The sequence below is a fragment of the Lepisosteus oculatus genome, chromosome 8, assembly GCF_040954835.1.
Source record: "Lepisosteus oculatus isolate fLepOcu1 chromosome 8, fLepOcu1.hap2, whole genome shotgun sequence".
NCBI lineage: Eukaryota > Metazoa > Chordata > Actinopteri > Semionotiformes > Lepisosteidae > Lepisosteus > Lepisosteus oculatus.
The window spans coordinates 46,082,687-46,099,187 of NC_090703.1; the positions used below are offsets into that span (position 1 = coordinate 46,082,687).

The following is a 16,501-nucleotide window of genomic DNA, read 5'->3' on the forward strand; positions in this document are numbered from 1 at the left end:
TGTTCTTAAAAACCTCAGAGGACCAAATCCCTTAACCAGCCCATAATTTCCTGCAAGGCTTTGCAGACGTACACTCTGGTAGATCTTGCTGGCACCACTGTAGAGAGGAATCAAACTTGGTAGCAATGAAGAGGTAATAACAATGCAGGATGAGGATATATCCTGAAAGCCCAGTTGAAGTTTAGTGGCTAGCAGAGGGAGAGACTGAATTACTGTGAGAACTCACAACAGTACACTTCCCCAGGCTCGGTTCCCAATAAACAAGTCGGCGCCCGTTTGGAGTGAGAGAAGCCTAATTCGGCTGTGCTGTTTGAGCACTGTCCCTGCACATTAAACTGTCTGCCAGCAGGCAGTGTCTTCGGTTTCCACGAGGGAGTGTCTAGGTGCTCGTCGCCAGAGTTTGAGACTAAAGAGACACCGACAGTGATTTACATACAATGTTCAGGCAAACTGCCTGGGCCGTGGCGCAAGGCAACAAAATCAGCAGCCACACAACAGCTTGTGTAGAAAGGGAAGCAGCCCAGCTATTGTGCAATGCCAGCCAGACTGGCGCTAACAGGTTACGGTGCAAGCATGCGGTGCCCTGCTTCTACAAGGGAAGACTGAGACTGAGAGGTGACGAGTCAGTTCCTGTCTCCCGCACACCCCCTGAACAGCTGTGGGGTATTCCAACAGCCTGCCCTCAGGGGCATTGCCCCAGCCTGCTCTGTACTGCCAGGATCGCGAAATAAAACTCCAACACGCATTGATGGGACTTATCTTCTCTTTCAGGTGGGTCTTGTCTTCATCCTTCAGCTCTGGGGATTTCACAGTAATTAAAGTAATGGGAAAGAATGGAGTCTGACAGGAACACCTTCCTCCTGTGCCCTAACCCGTCTCTCTGCCTTCCCAGCAGCGGGTCCCATCTCTCTGCTGTCGCACCACCTCTCTCTCACAAAGCCGATGAGCAAAACCGCGGCCCCCTGCTGGGGTGCAGACGCTGAGGGACGGGGCCATACCCCCAGTTTCCTGCGGGCGCCGCCACGAACAGCCTGCAGAGGGGTGTCACACAGCGCCCCAGCTGGCACAGAGAGGACTCCTCGCAGGATAGCTGCAGTCTATCCTGGGGGTGAACCAGAGACCCTGACATCTCCTCAGGACCCAATCCCCTAGTCCTACTGAATCATAACGCATTACCCCCCTTAAATCAATCCCCAACTAGGGTTACAATCTTTATCTTTCGGGGAGCCACCATCCACAGACAGCTGAAGCACGAGCACATTCAAACTCGTTCAGGCAGAGAAGAACCATCCATTGACAGGACCCCCAGTGGCCTGTTTCCACCCCGAATCCTAGGGACCCATCCCTGGACTCGAAGCACTGGGCTGGCGGAAAAACAGCAGGAGCAGCTATAGAAGACCCTGAATGGCAGATTTGGGGGGCCAAACTCTCCACTCTCCGTATTCAAAATCCAAACCCAGAGAACACTCCCGCGACCGGACACAAGGAGCAGGGAGGGGATCGCTGGGAAACTTCTCCGACCCACCCTCAAACACCCGCGCAGACAGACCTGTTCGGCTGCCTCTCTCTCTCACTCCTCTGCTCAGTCCTCCCACCTGACTCACCTCAGCCCTGCCGCACCTGTCTCTCAGGGCACGCACCAACAACTACCAAATATCTCGGCTTCGAGGAACGCTGGAGCCCACTCAAGCTCTCCGAACACCAGCCCCTGCCTGCCCCTGGGCAGCTGGCACAGTGGAAGAAAGCAAAGAAGCACAGAGCTAACCTGTCTGAGTGCAGTCCTTGGGAACACGCGCTCCTTTCTTATTTCAGTGTAGCCCAGTGTGTGACTCTCTGAAACGAACCCTCTCAGCTGGGGCAGGTGCCTCCCGCAGTCTGCAGGTGTGTCCGCAGGTACAGGTGTCAACACTGACAGGCTCAGCCTGTCAGGTACTCCAGCACTGCCGTGAGTCTCCTCCCCCTTCTCCTTCCCAGAGCTGGCGGTGGGCGGGGCCGGGAGCCATGAGGGTGGGGTCATGAGCCAAAGGGGTGTGGCCATGCTGTCCAGCCTGACTGACTGCTTGTTTGTGATTCGATTCAACTCAAAGGGGTGGGGGACATTCCTGTAATTCCATTGGGAAGCTGACAGGGCCAGGACATACAGAGATTGAGAAAACTAATAAAGGAAGCAGGATACTGTGGTTTCGGTGCCTTGATCAGGTATTGCTGATGTCCTGCACACAGATTCTTTCTGAGGGTGTTACTCCTGGCTTTAGCATTTTGGCTTAAGCAATTGGCATTGTTGTTATGATAAAATATAGCAATGCCAAGAATTCAAAATATTCCACATGCATGCTGTTAATAATTATGATGATAAAACACCAGTCCTTTCCTTCTCCAAGACAGTGACTCTTCATTTCTAGTCTCCTCTGGCTCTGAGAGGAGACATTCAAGGTTTGTGGCTTTCAGACACCAGAGTACTATATTCTGTACCTCACTGACTCTATATTGTCCCTGACAGTCCCTCACTCCCCAGGTGAGCAACAGACAGTGATGTGTGAAGTTGCCATTAATGTTTTTAATGTTTCTTTATTAGCCCTATACAATTTCTTGCATTAGGAATTCGTCTTTTCGCATACCCCAGCTTTTCTCCATGGAGACACAGACACACAGATAGGGAGAGAAGCTTGGGGTCAGAGCGCAGGGTCTGCCATTGTACGGCGCCCCTGGAGCAGTTAGGGTCAAGGGCCTTGCTCAGGGGCCCAACGGAGTAGGATTCCTCTGCCAGCCGCGGGATTTGAACCGGCAACCTTCCAGTCACAGGCGCAGATCCTTAGCCACAGAGCTTAGTACTGGTCTTCAAAACATGGACCTCAGAATCTTTTAATAAAGAAACAATGCTCCAGAAAAAAATAAGTTTGCAAAAGCGATTTGATATAACAACACAGGAAGTGAAACAAATTCCGTGAATTTTCATTTTAGTGTACTATAAGGTCTTTACACAAAGGGTAGAGGGATTATATGGAGTAAATTCCCCAGCCATGTTGTTAAAGCTGGAAAAGTGTCTTCGGTGAGTTCAGTCACCTGAAATAAACACGCACGCATTGTGGAAATGAAACACAAGAAATACTCATTCCCGTTCTTTGCATGCAATGAAGGTGAGTCGGGCACACCTCACCAGTCTCAGCTGTGTGTCAGTCAAAACAAGGCAGGGCCCTTACTCACCTTCTGAGTCTAAGCGGTGAAACCCACATGACGTTTGCCACAAAAAAAAAGAGTATTTCTTTTTTTTTTTGCCTTCGCCGTTACGAAGACGAATTCGCAGTTCAGAGCGGCGACGTGAATTACGTCGTACGGCCACCCCTGCACACCCTCGGCACCGTGGGAGCTGCCTCCAGGGTCAGGAATGTCGGCAAACAGCCCCACCAGCCCCGCGGTCTCCACTCCACAGCAAACCCCTCCCCCCCGTGGCCCTCCAGGTGTTCAGAGTAACGGCGGACTTGGCTCGGAATTTGTTTTGTTTTTTATTCGGAATCCTGTTCCACCACTTTGTCATTTTTTTTTAAAACACACACACACACACAAGTCCAACCTAGGCGATGTAAAATCCCTCTCCCCGACTCCTTAAAAACAATTAGGAATCTCTCAACTCCGATTACTCTCAGATCCCCTGCACCCGCCAGTTCTCCGTTTCTCTCCATCTCTCCCTGCAGCACACAGCGCCAGACCTGTCCGACAAGCTCGCCGGCTGGTTCTGGCTCCTGCAGCGAACCGATGGGCAGGGCTGTATTCTGAAAGACGCTTTTCCAGCGTGGAGGCAATTAGAGATATCAACCCCCCCAACTCCCCCTAACACCTACTGCTCCTCTGCTAAGAGTTACACTAGATCTCCCTCTTTCCGTGCACTCGCGGGGCTGATCAAGAGTTTTCTAATATTTCCATCACAAAACTACTCCCTGTGAGGACCAGCCCACTGCTCATGCTTAGGGGCAAATAAGGAATGACGGTGGTCATTACGGTTTTCAGTGTTTATTCGGTAATTAATACAAAGACAGAGCCTTTGTAAATACACAGGCATACTGAGATAATCCTGCAGTCACAATGTGGGTGACACTGCTTAGAAAAGTTAGAAATTATAACAGAAAAAACGGTCATTCTTAATTAAGGGGAAAATAAATGATTTTTTCACCTCCCGATGTGATGTCTGATTGTTAGAAATGCTTTAGTGGAGCTGCGAGGAGAGCTGAGTGGCACTGAGCTCTTGTATCTTCTGCGCACAGAGCAAAGTAAGCCAACGACATCGGCCAACTCAGGAATTCAAACTGCTGCTGCTGATCGCCCAGACTGTGTCGTTTGAGGTGTATTCAGGACTGTGCTCACAGTGATCCAACGCTCACGTCTCATCCGCAGAAGCCCTGATCCCCACGGCCCAGCCTGGGCTGAGAGCGCGGCCTGGTCAGCAGGAGGCTCAGGCCCCCTGCCGCAGGTGAGGGTAGCTCCGCACGGTCTGCGTGATGGCCTCCTCCAGGCTGACCAGCGGCCTGTAGCCCAGCTCCTGCTTGGCTCGGGCGCAGCTGTAGTAGTGGTGCGTGCCGGCCAGCGCCACCCGCATGGGGGTGAAGGTGGGCCGGAAGGTCAGCAGGGGGCGCAAGAGCACGGCCAGCAGCCACAGCAGCAGGGCCAGGCCGTACACCAGGCGGTAAGGCAGGTGGTAGCGCGGAGCCTCATAGCCCAGCCCCACCAAGAGCCGAGACAGGAACTCCCAGAACCGCACCGGCTCGTCATTGGTGATGTGGTAAGCCTGGCGGGGACAGGAAGGGGTTAGTTCCCTTGGACGCACGCGCCCCTCTGCTCTCCAGCTCAGCAGGGCACGAGTACATTTTAACATCCATCCATGTTCTAACTGCGTCGTCCAATTCAAGGCTGCAGGGGAGCTGGAGCCTATCCCAGCAAGCAACGGGCGCAAGACAGGGTACACCTTGGCCAGGACGCCAAAACATTGCAAGACACACAGACACACAGACACACAGACACACAGACACACAGACACACAGACACACAGACACACAGACACACAGACACACAGACACACAGACACACAGACACACACCAGGGCCCCAGAAGCCGATGAGCCCACCAGTATGTCTTTGGACAGTGGTAGAAACTGGAGCACCAGCAGGAAGCTCACATGATCATGGGGAGAACACACAGACTCCACACAGATGGCACCCTAGGACCGGAATGGAACCCAGTGCCCCAGCACTGTTAACCCCTGCACCACTGTGCTGCCCTCGTTTAATATCCATTTAAAGAAAAAAGGTATCATGCTAAAGCAAGAAAAATTCACAATAATTCCACAGCAATGCGATAAAAGATAAAACACAAGTGTCGCCTTCATCTCAACTTCGGAAATATTAAATTCCTACCCGTTCCCCACATGTTCAGTTTCAGCTTCTCTCCACCTTCCCTGTCCATCAGCTTTCAGTGTATAATTTCAGCAGATCAGGATACAGTGTATCAGTTTATAGCCATCAGTAAGGAATTCTGTCTTAAATCATGCCTCGTTATTCACTGGAAATGATATTCTATATCTCACACATGCTATTGAAGCATTCCTTTATTGAGGACTGCTGAACTGATGTCCCTGCTGTGTTAGGCTCTTAAATCTGCCCCAAATCTGTGTCAATGGTATTATTTTACACCACAGAACAATAAACATTACTAATGTTTAAAAGTATGAATTTAAATAAATTTCAGAGAGGTATCCAATCCTGGTCCTAAAGGGCCAGTCAGTGTGTCTGCAGGTTTTCAGAGACTCTATAAAGCAGCAGCACCTGAAGAGCCGTCAGGCTGGACCAGAGGCCAGTAAGCAGCTGGTTTAGCTTGTTCAGAGCTGAGCTTGAATGAAACTCTTGAGGCGCACTGACTCTCCAGGAATACGTCTGGACAGCCCTGCACTGGAGAAATTAACTCGGAAAGTATTGTGTACATTCACGTTTTGTAGGGGGTGTCAAGAAACTTCCATTTCTTTTCCTTCCAATACTCCTGTGATTTGGATTAGTTTCTGTTCTTGGACAGGCCTTCCTGTGAAAGGTGTCTGGCAGAAGTAAGCTGGTCCCATCTGCGCGTGTTCAGTCAGCACTTACCCGACCACACAGCGGGGAGTCTGGACACAGGCGCTCTGCAGCCAGGATGTGGCCATGGACAACGTTCTCCACAAAGGTGAAGTCCACCAGGTTAGTCCCGTCCCTGCAGACATGCAGAGTGGGGTCAAAGGGCAGCCTGCTACCCAATGGAGCGAGAAACTCTGTGGTCAGCATGATTCACCCATTCCAGGACGCACAACTCCAGTTCCTGCTGGAGAGCCACGGGGTTCCTGGTTTCCTGTCCACCAGGCTCTTCATTACCAACGTGACCAGGCTTCCTTGGTTTTTAGAAGCTGCAGATTTAAAGAGCAGCAAGAAACCTGCTGGGCAGGAGGACCGTTGAGAACTGGACTTGGGCAGCCCTGGTCTGTAGCGATAGCAAGCAAAGACACACGCTGTCCAGCGTTTATAAACAACATTGATCTGCCTGAAACTTAACTCTCAACAGCCTGGAAAACACATTTGAGGAATGCTTCCCTTGATATACACATTACTCAAACCTTGTGCTGAAACAAAGTTTCTAGGCAGCATGACTTAGAAATCCCAACAGGTCTCTCTGCAACTCTGTTGAATGTACCCATGGTAAAGACACCTGAAGAAGGCTTCATAGCCAAAACATTAAGTTTTGTCCCTACTTTTCTCAGCATGGAATGAACCTATTACTTGTTCCCATGGTGAATACGCTAATGTTATCATATTCAATGTAAAACTATCAATTTTGTACATTTTTCAAGGCTGATGATTGAGGTACTGTACATTCATAGAATAATGATTCAGCTACAAACAATGACTCATGAGTGCAATGAACCAAAATTGTGTGGTGAAACTCAAAAATAAAACGGCATTCACACAAAGGACAGTTTTTCGGAGCGTGTAACTTGAATGGTAGTCGAGATTAATTTTTTTTAGTGGCACACAGGTCATACTTGGCCCTCTGTGGGAGACGGACTCTAGGCAGTGGCCTCCTGGATTCTGCAGGCTGGTGTCTTTTGCCAGCACTTTGCAGCACAGCCAGGATAGTAGCTCAGACCTTTTCTACTGGCAGTAGCTTTACAGCCCAACAGGCCATGATGAAGCAATTCCCCCCTTCCAAATGGCACGTGTCCTGATCTGCTTCACTCCGCAAAAACATTCCCTATCTCCTCACTTCCTTATAATAATAATAATTGCTCACACTTATATAATGCTTTTCTGGACACTCCACTCAAAGTGCTTTACAGGTAATGGGGATCCCCTCCACCACCCCAATGTGCAGCTCCTCCTGGATGATGCAACAGCAGCCAGAGTGCACCAGTACACTCCCCACACACTAGCTCTCAGTGGGGAGGAGAGCAGTGATAAAGCCAGTTCAGAGATGGGGATTATTAGGAGGCCATGATCGGTAAAGGCCAGGGGGAAATTTGGCCAGGACTCAGGGGTAACAGCCCTACTCTTTTTGAGAAACACCCTGGTATTTTTAATGACCACAGAGAGTCAGGACCTCGGTTTTACGTCTTTTTTTACAGTATAGCGTTCCCGTCATTATAATGGGGCATTAGGACCCACACAGACCACAGAGAGAGCACCCCCTGCTGGCCCCACTCAAACCTCTTCCAGAAGCAACCTTAGTTTCTCCCACGAGTCTCCCATCCAGGCACTGACCAGGCTCACACCTGCTGAGCTTCAGTGGGCTGCAGGGTGATAAGGCAGCTGGCTACACTGGTCACTCCACCTGGACCTGGGGGGCACTCACCCAATAATGAACTTCATCTTCCCCCTCCGAGCCGAGTCCACCAGAATCGGGACCAACTGGGGGTCCCGGGGTCCGAAGATCCCGTGAGGGCGGATTGCTACTGTCAGGAACCCCCGCCCTGGGTCACAGGCCTCCAGAACCAGCTGAGAGAGAGAGATACAGAAACGGGTTTGAAGCTCAGCGGGCGATCAGGAGAGAAGGAGGGTGGAGAGGATTAAGCTGCAGGACTGTCCAGTGTTCCCCAACACTCCCATAATGCTTCCCTTGACGTGCCACCTCTCTGGCAATACTCATTCGGCCCGTCACCCCAACAGGCAAGGGGACATGCAGGGAGAGAGATTTCAAGGATCTAGTCATGTCAGTGCAGCTCCTTAATCTGAATGGGAGAACGTGTTAGGAAGGACAATATGATGGAGAATTTCTGAACTGCTAAAACGCTTTCTGTTTTTCTCCTTAAAGGTTAGTCCTCTGTGTGCAACTTGTCATGTCACTCCAGTACCTCAGGTTGACCTGGAAAGAGAAAGAGGTCCCTTCAGGCCCCTTGAGCTCTGGGTTTCTGGGTGACCAGACTGCGCCCCAGTACCTTCTCCTGCTGGATCTTGGTCTCAGTGTAGTAGTCGATGGGGCGGCGGGCATAGGGCAGGTCCTCGCTGGCGTTTTTGATATCGGTGCCCTCAAAAACCACACTGGCGCTGCTGGTCAGAACGAGTCTCTGAAACACAGCCCTGTTCAGTTAAGCAGGAAAACTATGCCACACCACCACTCAGATCCTTACTGCACTGGTAATGACTTCCAGTCTGTACACCTGACACCCCACGCACACAGACGACATTTGTAAACAGTGCCTTTTAAAATGCAACGATGCAAATTAAACTTTTAAACAATGGTAATTCACATACAGGCTTAAATTAAAAGCCACACACGTAAACTCTGGACTGCGATGTCAGAAATCAGAAGAACGCCATCCCCACGCAGCAGAACTTGAGTTAGATTAAACAAAAATCATTTCCACAACAGACTTTATTTTCTTTTTAAGAATAGTTCCAAATGAGAGGAGGTCTCTAAGCTAATCTACCCTCTCTCTTAAACACCTCACTCAGTCTCCCTGAGGTGGGCTGGGATCTTGCATCGCCCTTATTTGGGGATAAAATATCTGTGTGCCTCCCATCCTCACACGGTCCATTCTGCCCCCACAGAGAACGGTCATGACTCTGGTCCCAAAATTAACCCAAATCCAAAAAGCCACAATCAGTCCCTGGCTATTCCGGATCCGAAAAGCAACAGGGTTACTGCTACGTTCTGGTGATCTATCGGTTACCCACTGTGACTGCCAGACATCCAGACAATGCTAACCCTTTACCTGCACCCCGGCCTCCCTGCAGGCCTGAAGCACAGTGCGCGTGCCCTCCACATTAACACGATGGAACAGCGCCCGGTCATCGCTGGCGGGGGACGGAGAGGCGCAGTGGAACACCACACTCGCGCCCTGCAGGGCTGGCAGCAACGCCTGCGGCAGCAGAGACACTCACAGTAACACAACACGGAGCGAAACACACGGCGCCACCACCCCTCACGCCTTCTCACTGGGACTGTGATCGGGTTCACGACTCCCGTTGCACAGCGGTAAAATCCTGCTCAGGTTTTACCAGGCGTGAGCTCTGGGATCTGAGCCGGTGCCTGAGTAATTGGTGCTTCTGGACAAAACCTGTCTTCTGGCAGCCAGTAAAACCAGAAACGGACTGCACCACTGTGCCGCGGGAGTCTCATCCCGCCCACCCCCCACCCCACCCCCCCGCAAGTTGGCGCCCGCCGTGCGGAGACTAACCTGGCGGTCACAGAGGTCGCCCACGTGGAAGGTGACCCCAGGGAGCTCGTAGCCCTGCAGGATGTCGAAGACGCTGACGATGTAACCCCGCTCCAGCAGCTTCTCCACTAGGTGGCGCCCCAGAAACCCAGAGCCCCCGATCACTGTGCAGCGCTTACTGCTCTGGAATAAAGCACAGGCACATCAACAAGGGGCAGACTGCAGAATCGTAACCTAAACCCAGTTCCTCAACCTTTTCCACCTGTTACTTTGTCTAATGAACATGGAAGTAGATGCACATGTGAAATCTACATAGAAAACAACACTTAAGAGGGCATTTTGTGTCTCCAGGACTTAAGGGCCTTACATGGGGATCCTTCTGTATGGAGTTTGCATGTTTCCTTGCATCTTTATTGGCTCTGGTTATCTTCCAAAGACATGCTGGCTAGGTTATTGAGGTCTCTAAATTGTGTCCATCCTTGTGTGTGTGTATGAGCTTTGTGATGGACTGATGCCCCATCCAGGGTATATTCCATCTTTAAAGGCCACTTTTAGAATAGGCTACAAGACCAGGAACAAGCATATTTCTAATAAAAGCCTTTAAATAGCTAGCAGCTATATCACCCTGCAGCTCACCTCTGGCAGCCCACTGAAGCTCAGCAGGTGGTAGCCGATCAGTACCTGGATGGAAGACTCCTGGGAAAACTAAGGTTGCTGCTGGAACAGGTACTAGTGGACCAGTATGGGGAGCTCACCCTGCAGTCTGTGTGGGTCTTAATGCCCCAGTACAATGATGTAGACAGCATACTGTAAAAAAAAGGCATCTTCCTTCGGGTGAGACATACAACTGAGGTCCTGACTCTCTGTGGTCTTTAAAACTCTCAGGGTGTTTCTCAAAAAGATTAGGGGTGTTAACCTGGCATCCTTGCCAAATCACCCCTCTGATCTTTCTCAATCATGGCCTCCTAATAATCCCCATCTCTGAACTGGCTTCATTACTCTGTTCTCCTCCTCACTGATAGCTGATGTGTGGTGAGCGTTCTGGCGCACTATGGCTGCCGTTGCATCTTCCAGGTGGGGCTGCACACAGGTGGTGGTGGAGGGGATCCCCATTACCTGTAAAGCACTTTGAGTGGAGTGCCCAGAAAAGTATTATGTAAAGTTGTTAATAATGATACTTTTCCATTCATAGCGACACCCGTTTTCAAGTCACGTGGTTGATTGCAGACTGTACTGCCACTTGGTGTTCAGGGAGAGAATTGTAGTCATTAACCACTGTAAATTTGAAATTGAGCTGTTTTTCAGACTATTTGTATTGACAATTCAAGTGTGCTGACATATTAAAATGCACACAGGTGAGACGCCTGGACTGTGAACAGATAAAGACATGCTGATTTCAATATGGGACGTGTACAGTCCGGGTGAAAGAAGGTTACAATATGGCCATGGAAGAGATGTATTTTTAAGTGGACAACTGATGTTCAGGTTCTTAGTGCAATCGAGGGAAGTTTGATTTAGTGTGAGGGTGATTAGAGATGGTATTGAGTGTTAGGTCTATCGTACAGTGAGGCCTGGAGACAGGACTTAGTGTTGCTAGTCCAGCTAGACGTTTTGAGTAGACAAACCGTATCAGGTGTGAAGCGAATTCGGACACTCACCGGTCTGCTTCGGGTCGCCATATCAGTGTCAGGTGTCACGAAACCTCGGCTGTGATCAAACAGCAAAATGTAAAAAACATCATCTGCAAGACTGTTTCTGTCTGACAAAACTGAGATCATGCACAATCTTTACCACGACTGTTGGCAACTTAAACAATTCAATTAAAAAGATCTTATTTAAAAAAATAAAAATATTGTGTTTAATTTTTTAAAACGCCGAACTCCTTCGCATCCGTCACACGAATAAAGATCTCCTTAAAAAAAAAACATGAACTTGGACGAAGCTGATCAGAAACCGAGCAGGTACAAATAACCAGTTTCTGAACATCACACGGGACTGCATACAAATATATACTGCATATTACGAATAACGTAACATAACAATATTATAACCTGCTTGAAGTGAGAATGCTGTTTCCACTTGTTAACAAAAGTCCTAACAAAATCACTATCCCTTACTGTAATAGTATCAGCTTCAACAGCGTACAGCACACAAACCAAACAACTCACCGCGAGTCAATGAATGAACAGTGATCATAGAACCACCATCAGCTGAGCCGCAGTAGCGCTTCTATTGGACAAAACCCTTATTCCAGAGCCAGTGTAGAACAGTGCCCAACCAATAGGGAAGAAGCTGCTCCGGAAACACCACACTGGGAACCAATCGGAATAGGTCTCTGCTATGCGGTCAACCAATGGGGAAACGAGGACTAAACAGTGTTCATGATACTTTTTGTTCGCGGCTAGAGTGCACGCCTGAGTCTGCACCTGACGTCACGGCCTGTACAGCCCCAATCAATCAATCAAAGTTTATTTATCAAATGCACAACAATACAGCGTGCAGCAGTAGCTGCTGGCAATGAAATGTCTTTTCTGCGAGCTCACCGGGGGGTAAAAATCCCAAAATTAAGGGTTACATAATAATACATAATAGTGCAATAGAAATTGAATCAAATAAACTCATAGACAGAGCTCAGCAGAAATAGAGCTGCGATGTGTCCAGGGTGTATGCAATACATTATGTCCAAGTACTGCAGTATGCCGAATACAATAAAAACTGTATGTCCATGTAGCCATTACAGGTGATTTGCTGAAGGACCTGCCGCTTGGCTATTTAGCAGTCTTATTGCCTGGAGGCAGAAGCTGTTCCGTCATCTGTTAGTCTTTGACCGAATGCTTCGGTACCGTTTACCGGACGGTAGGAGAGAAAACAGTTTGTGCCTGGGATGACTGGGGTCCTTGAGAATGGACCTGGACTGTTTAAGACATCTAGCTGAAAATTCAAATTCAAGTCCTCCTATATTTGTATCTGACTGGATTGCGCTAGCAGGTACGGAGAGGGCTATATCCAATAACATACAAACCTCGCGTACACCACTATTCATGCTTTCACGATTCATGCTTTAATGCTTGATTTATAACTATTAACAAATAACATATAACAATAAGTAACATCAAACGAAATAATTTAACATACATTATAAGAATAGTCAGGGATTACTTTCTAGAAACATTATAATATAAAGTAAGATTTCAACGGCTCGTTTAGCTATCTTATTTGTAATGTTTTGAATGGTTTTAATGTAAAATTCCATTTCTATTTTATGGATATGGTGTCTTCCTATAATTAGCTGTGCAGACTTTATTTTTACTTTTTTGTGCAGACTTTTTAGCTCTTGGATACGCGACCTGGTGACGTCTTGTTTTACGGCTAAATTCGCGCAGACATCGAAACAGGAATAGATTTACTGCGAAGTCGATGCAGTGTTGTCAAAGAAACCCCTGTATTTTTTTTCTGACAGAATGGCAGAAAGGCCGCAGCCATTGACAAGCCAATAGAATTACCCCCTTCATCAATGTATTGGACGTTGTGTCCAATCAGAGGCGGAAAGCGTAGGGAGGCGGGGCTTCAGCCGCCAATCAGAGAGCCCAGTCTGACGTTCACAGCCTGGCTGGCTCACCGCCTATAAACAGTAGTTAACCATGAGCAGGGAATTCATCTCGGCGCAGAAATATTGAAACTGGGCCTTGTTGATAGGTATCCCCTCCTCGCTGTGCAGCTCTCATGGTAAGCTTTTTAACTGCATTCATGAGACGTTTGTTTTTGGCGTTTCGCATATAGGAGCCCTTACACTGTTTGCTGCTTGAAGTTCAGTATAGGTTTTCCACGGGCCTGCAGCTTCTGTCCATCTTATTCATCTTTTTCCATGATGTGTTTGTATGTAATTTACCACCTTCACGACCGCAGTGTGGCCTACAGTCGAGCTAATTCTCAAAACCGCAGATACATAGCAACCTAGTTCTAACTGAAAGAAATTTAGTAGCGGTTACGTTTATACCTCACAGAGCCTATACTGTTCTTATTTTTTTAGCGCTAGACGAAACGTTACGAATTCACGACGAAGTGCGTAAACGTGGTTTGAGGATTTGCAACCTTTTTTTCATTTCTGTCCCTGGAAAACTACACGATTCACCCCCCTCAGCTCCCTCTTCAGCAGGTGTGATCATTAAGAGAAGGACCGTACGCTTAAAGTGCGGGTACTCCGGGTAACAAAAGCCTGGGATTATGGGATTGTTTCAACACGGCATTCAAGACAATATGTCAACAGCAAGGTGGCAGGATGTACCTGACTGCTGACCCTGGTACCTCTTTACCAGCCTCAGGCCTCAGACTAGCCCTGTTTCCCTGCTGCTCACACCTGCTCCTCTTCGCCCTCCCCATCCCTCCTCAGGCCTCCAGCTACAAGAAGCCGTCCCTGGGGGCTGTGGCCCCCCGGAAGAAAACAGGCCCCAAGCCGGAGCTGACGGAGGAGCTGCGGCAGGAGATCCGCGAGGCGTTCGAGCTGTTCGACACCGACGGCTCCGGGCACATCGACGTCAAGGAGCTGAAGGTACCTGCCGAGGCCCAGCCAAATCCACCCTGTCCGCCAGGGCGGTCCGGGAGAGACCCAGGCTGGGTGTCCGCAAGGGGGGGTGGTCCGGGAGAGACCCAGGCTGGGTGTCCGCCCGGGGGGGTGGTCCGGGAGAGACTGGGTCAACTTGTTGTTGGGTTGTTAATGTAACGGTATTCATAAACCTCAGACAGACTGTTCTTAATGGAGTTTGTAACTCCATTTATTCCAGGTGGAATAAAGGCAACCAAATGTCCCTTTATCTCTTGGAAACCAGAGCCTTAAGGACCCATGCGAGTTTTGCAGCATAAAACCAGTATTTTTGCGCTCATGCGAACGTGCCTTTTTGTGGTTCAGGTGGCGATGAGGGCACTGGGATTTGAGCCAAAGAAGGAGGAGATAAAGAGGATGATCACCGAGATCGACAAGGAGGGAACTGGCAAGATCGACTTCAATGAGTTCTTGGCAGTCATGACGCAGAAGATGGTAATTTTCCCAAAACCCTCTGCATGCAAACCCCAGGGTTTGTTCACAGGCTACAACATTTGGGTGAGCTAAACTAGCAATAGTATTGCCTTAGCATGTTTGAAACTGCCCTAAGCCACTATTTATTAACGGACACATTTAACATGTGAGCTTTCAGCCAAGCTTTAGAAACAGCGTGGTATGTCCCGAGTCAGCTGATTAGAGTTCTCTTATCCCTCTGGGTACACAGTGAGCTCTAAGGGTAACACCAAGATCCAGCATTTCAAAACCAGGGGAATACCCCAAACTCTGGTGATGTAAATAAGATGGAGCAGGGCTCTTTGTACAACCCAGGATGTTCCAGCGAAGGTGCCCTTGCTGTCCTACTTCAGTTGTGGTGTGTAGGTCAGCATGAGGAGTTTTGGGGACTGCTGGTCTGAGGCGGCTGTCCTGTGCACTCTCCCAGGCAGAAAAGGACTCCAAGGAGGAGATCCTGAAGGCTTTCCGGCTGTTCGACGATGACGAGACGGGAAAGATCTCCTTCCGCAACCTGAAGAGAGTAGCGAAGGAGCTGGGAGAGAACCTGACTGACGAGGAGCTGCAGGTCAGAGACGCACTTTTCTTGGTTGTGTGCGCAGGCAGTCGGGGGATGAAGATAAGAGCGCTTTGTCTTTTTCTTGTTTCAAGTAAAATCTGTAAACCTTAAGATGAACTCCAATATGAAACAGCACATTAACATACCAGTACGTTTTTAGATTGGGGGGGGGGGGGGACAACAGAACACCCAGAGGAAATCCACATGAACATGCAAACTCCACACAGACAGTACCCAAAGGTCCAGAGCTGAATGCAGGGGCCCACCACTGCGAGGCTGTGTAGTGTATGCACGCTGCCAGGGTCTCGCTGATGCCTGTCTCTCTTTGCAGGAGATGATTGACGAGGCGGACCGAGACGGAGATGGGGAGGTGAACGAGCAGGAGTTCCTGCGCATCATGAAGAAGACCAGCTTGTACTGAGAGTATGGTGGCCTGGAGAGCATCACTGATAACCCCTTGACAGGGTTATTTCTCATTCTCCAGTAGGATGTATTGTTCTCCTGAGATAAGATGGCATAGCGTATGTGAGCCTGTTTAACAGCACATCTTGAAATTGTTTTGTTCTCATCACATTTTGGACCAGTTTGGTTAGCTGATTAAATCCCTCAGAATTTCATTATGAAACAAGGTTAATTGTTGATAAGGTGATGCTTTAATTGATGTGCTGATCACCTTACTTAGAACTGGATCACTGCAGATAGGCAAGTTCCTGTATATCAGTCTCTGGTCTTAAGGGTTAAAGACTCATGTTTTTTTGGACAAACCAAAATCAATTATTGATCATTTGTGCTTAAATCAGATTCTGTATTATTTGTAGGGACCACAAATCTAATCAGGTTTCTTCCAGCTAAATTATAAGAATACGGATTGGCAAAAAAGCAGAAACCTTTGCCTTTGGATCATTCAACACTTCTCTGCAGTTCCCAACTCCCCCAGCTGAGAGTGGTGTCTGATTTGTGATGTGCCATTGTGTTCTGTTTCTCTTGTTTGTGTACCTTGTTCCTTACTGTATATAGTGTTTCCTACAACTGTGTGTTCTGTTGTGTATTTAAATATAAAACAAATAAACAAGTGTTTTAATTTCAAGCAAACAGCATGATCACCAATATGTGAAAGCAAAGGGCTCCAACAGTTCGCAGTGCTCCAGCAACTGAGACAGCCCAATACTCGTTTTGCCTTAAGCTAAACAAACGGAAAAGATGTAAATGAAAAGATCAATGGCTCTGTAAG

At 48.7% G+C, this 16,501-nt stretch overlaps 3 protein-coding genes across 32 annotated transcripts in view; 1 reads left to right on the plus strand and 2 right to left on the minus strand.

The window, feature by feature from the left end:
- Positions 1-3,294, minus strand: part of znf185 (zinc finger protein 185 with LIM domain) — a 34,416-nt gene extending 31,122 nt beyond the window's left edge. For 6 of the 28 annotated variants that reach the window (XM_069193498.1, XM_069193507.1, XM_069193510.1 and 3 more), the window contains exon 1: positions 1,766-1,987. The gene's annotated coding sequence lies outside the window, so the exon portion shown is untranslated. Of the gene's footprint in view, positions 1-1,765; positions 1,992-3,204 lie in introns of those variants that run through there. The other 22 variants (XM_069193516.1, XM_069193506.1, XM_069193502.1 and 19 more) reach the window with 11 other exon arrangements.
- Positions 3,295-3,992: 698 nt separating this feature from the next.
- nsdhl (NAD(P) dependent steroid dehydrogenase-like) lies at positions 3,993-11,918 on the minus strand. 3 transcript variants are annotated; one of them, XM_069193528.1, is made up of 8 exons: positions 11,830-11,918; positions 11,320-11,368; positions 9,683-9,844; positions 9,218-9,364; positions 8,441-8,569; positions 7,858-8,000; positions 6,126-6,228; positions 3,993-4,780 (listed from the first exon to the last, which is right to left on the minus strand). In XM_069193528.1, exons 2-8 carry the CDS (start codon positions 11,338-11,340, stop codon positions 4,448-4,450), a joined length of 1,038 nt encoding a protein of 345 aa, XP_069049629.1. In that variant the 5' UTR covers positions 11,341-11,368; positions 11,830-11,918; the 3' UTR covers positions 3,993-4,447. The 3 variants fall into 3 exon arrangements, with proteins under 3 accessions (XP_069049629.1, XP_069049627.1, XP_069049628.1); XM_069193526.1 differs by lacking the exon at positions 11,830-11,918 and adding an exon at positions 11,779-11,823; XM_069193527.1 differs by lacking the exon at positions 11,830-11,918 and adding an exon at positions 11,713-11,802.
- A 1,351-nt stretch (positions 11,919-13,269) lies between these two features.
- Positions 13,270-16,362, plus strand: cetn2 (centrin, EF-hand protein, 2). Its single transcript, XM_069193529.1, has 5 exons — positions 13,270-13,387; positions 14,052-14,210; positions 14,568-14,696; positions 15,142-15,279; positions 15,602-16,362. Exons 1-5 carry the CDS (start codon positions 13,385-13,387, stop codon positions 15,689-15,691), a joined length of 519 nt encoding a protein of 172 aa, XP_069049630.1. The 5' UTR covers positions 13,270-13,384; the 3' UTR covers positions 15,692-16,362.
- Positions 16,363-16,501: the final 139 nt, after the last annotated feature.

Coding starts and splice junctions, on each gene's coding strand:
- nsdhl (XM_069193528.1), bottom strand. CDS start 11,340: ATGGCGACCCGAAGCAGACCG. Junction 8,570..9,217: donor GCAGGGAGGCCGGGGTGCAG/GTAAAGGGTTAG, acceptor GCTGTGTTTCAG/AGACTCGTTCTGACCAGCAG. Junction 4,781..6,125: donor ACTCCCCGCTGTGTGGTCGG/GTAAGTGCTGAC, acceptor TGTCCCCGCCAG/GCTTACCACATCACCAATGA.
- cetn2 (XM_069193529.1), top strand. Junction 14,697..15,141: donor CAGTCATGACGCAGAAGATG/GTAATTTTCCCA, acceptor GCACTCTCCCAG/GCAGAAAAGGACTCCAAGGA. Junction 15,280..15,601: donor TGACTGACGAGGAGCTGCAG/GTCAGAGACGCA, acceptor CTCTCTTTGCAG/GAGATGATTGACGAGGCGGA.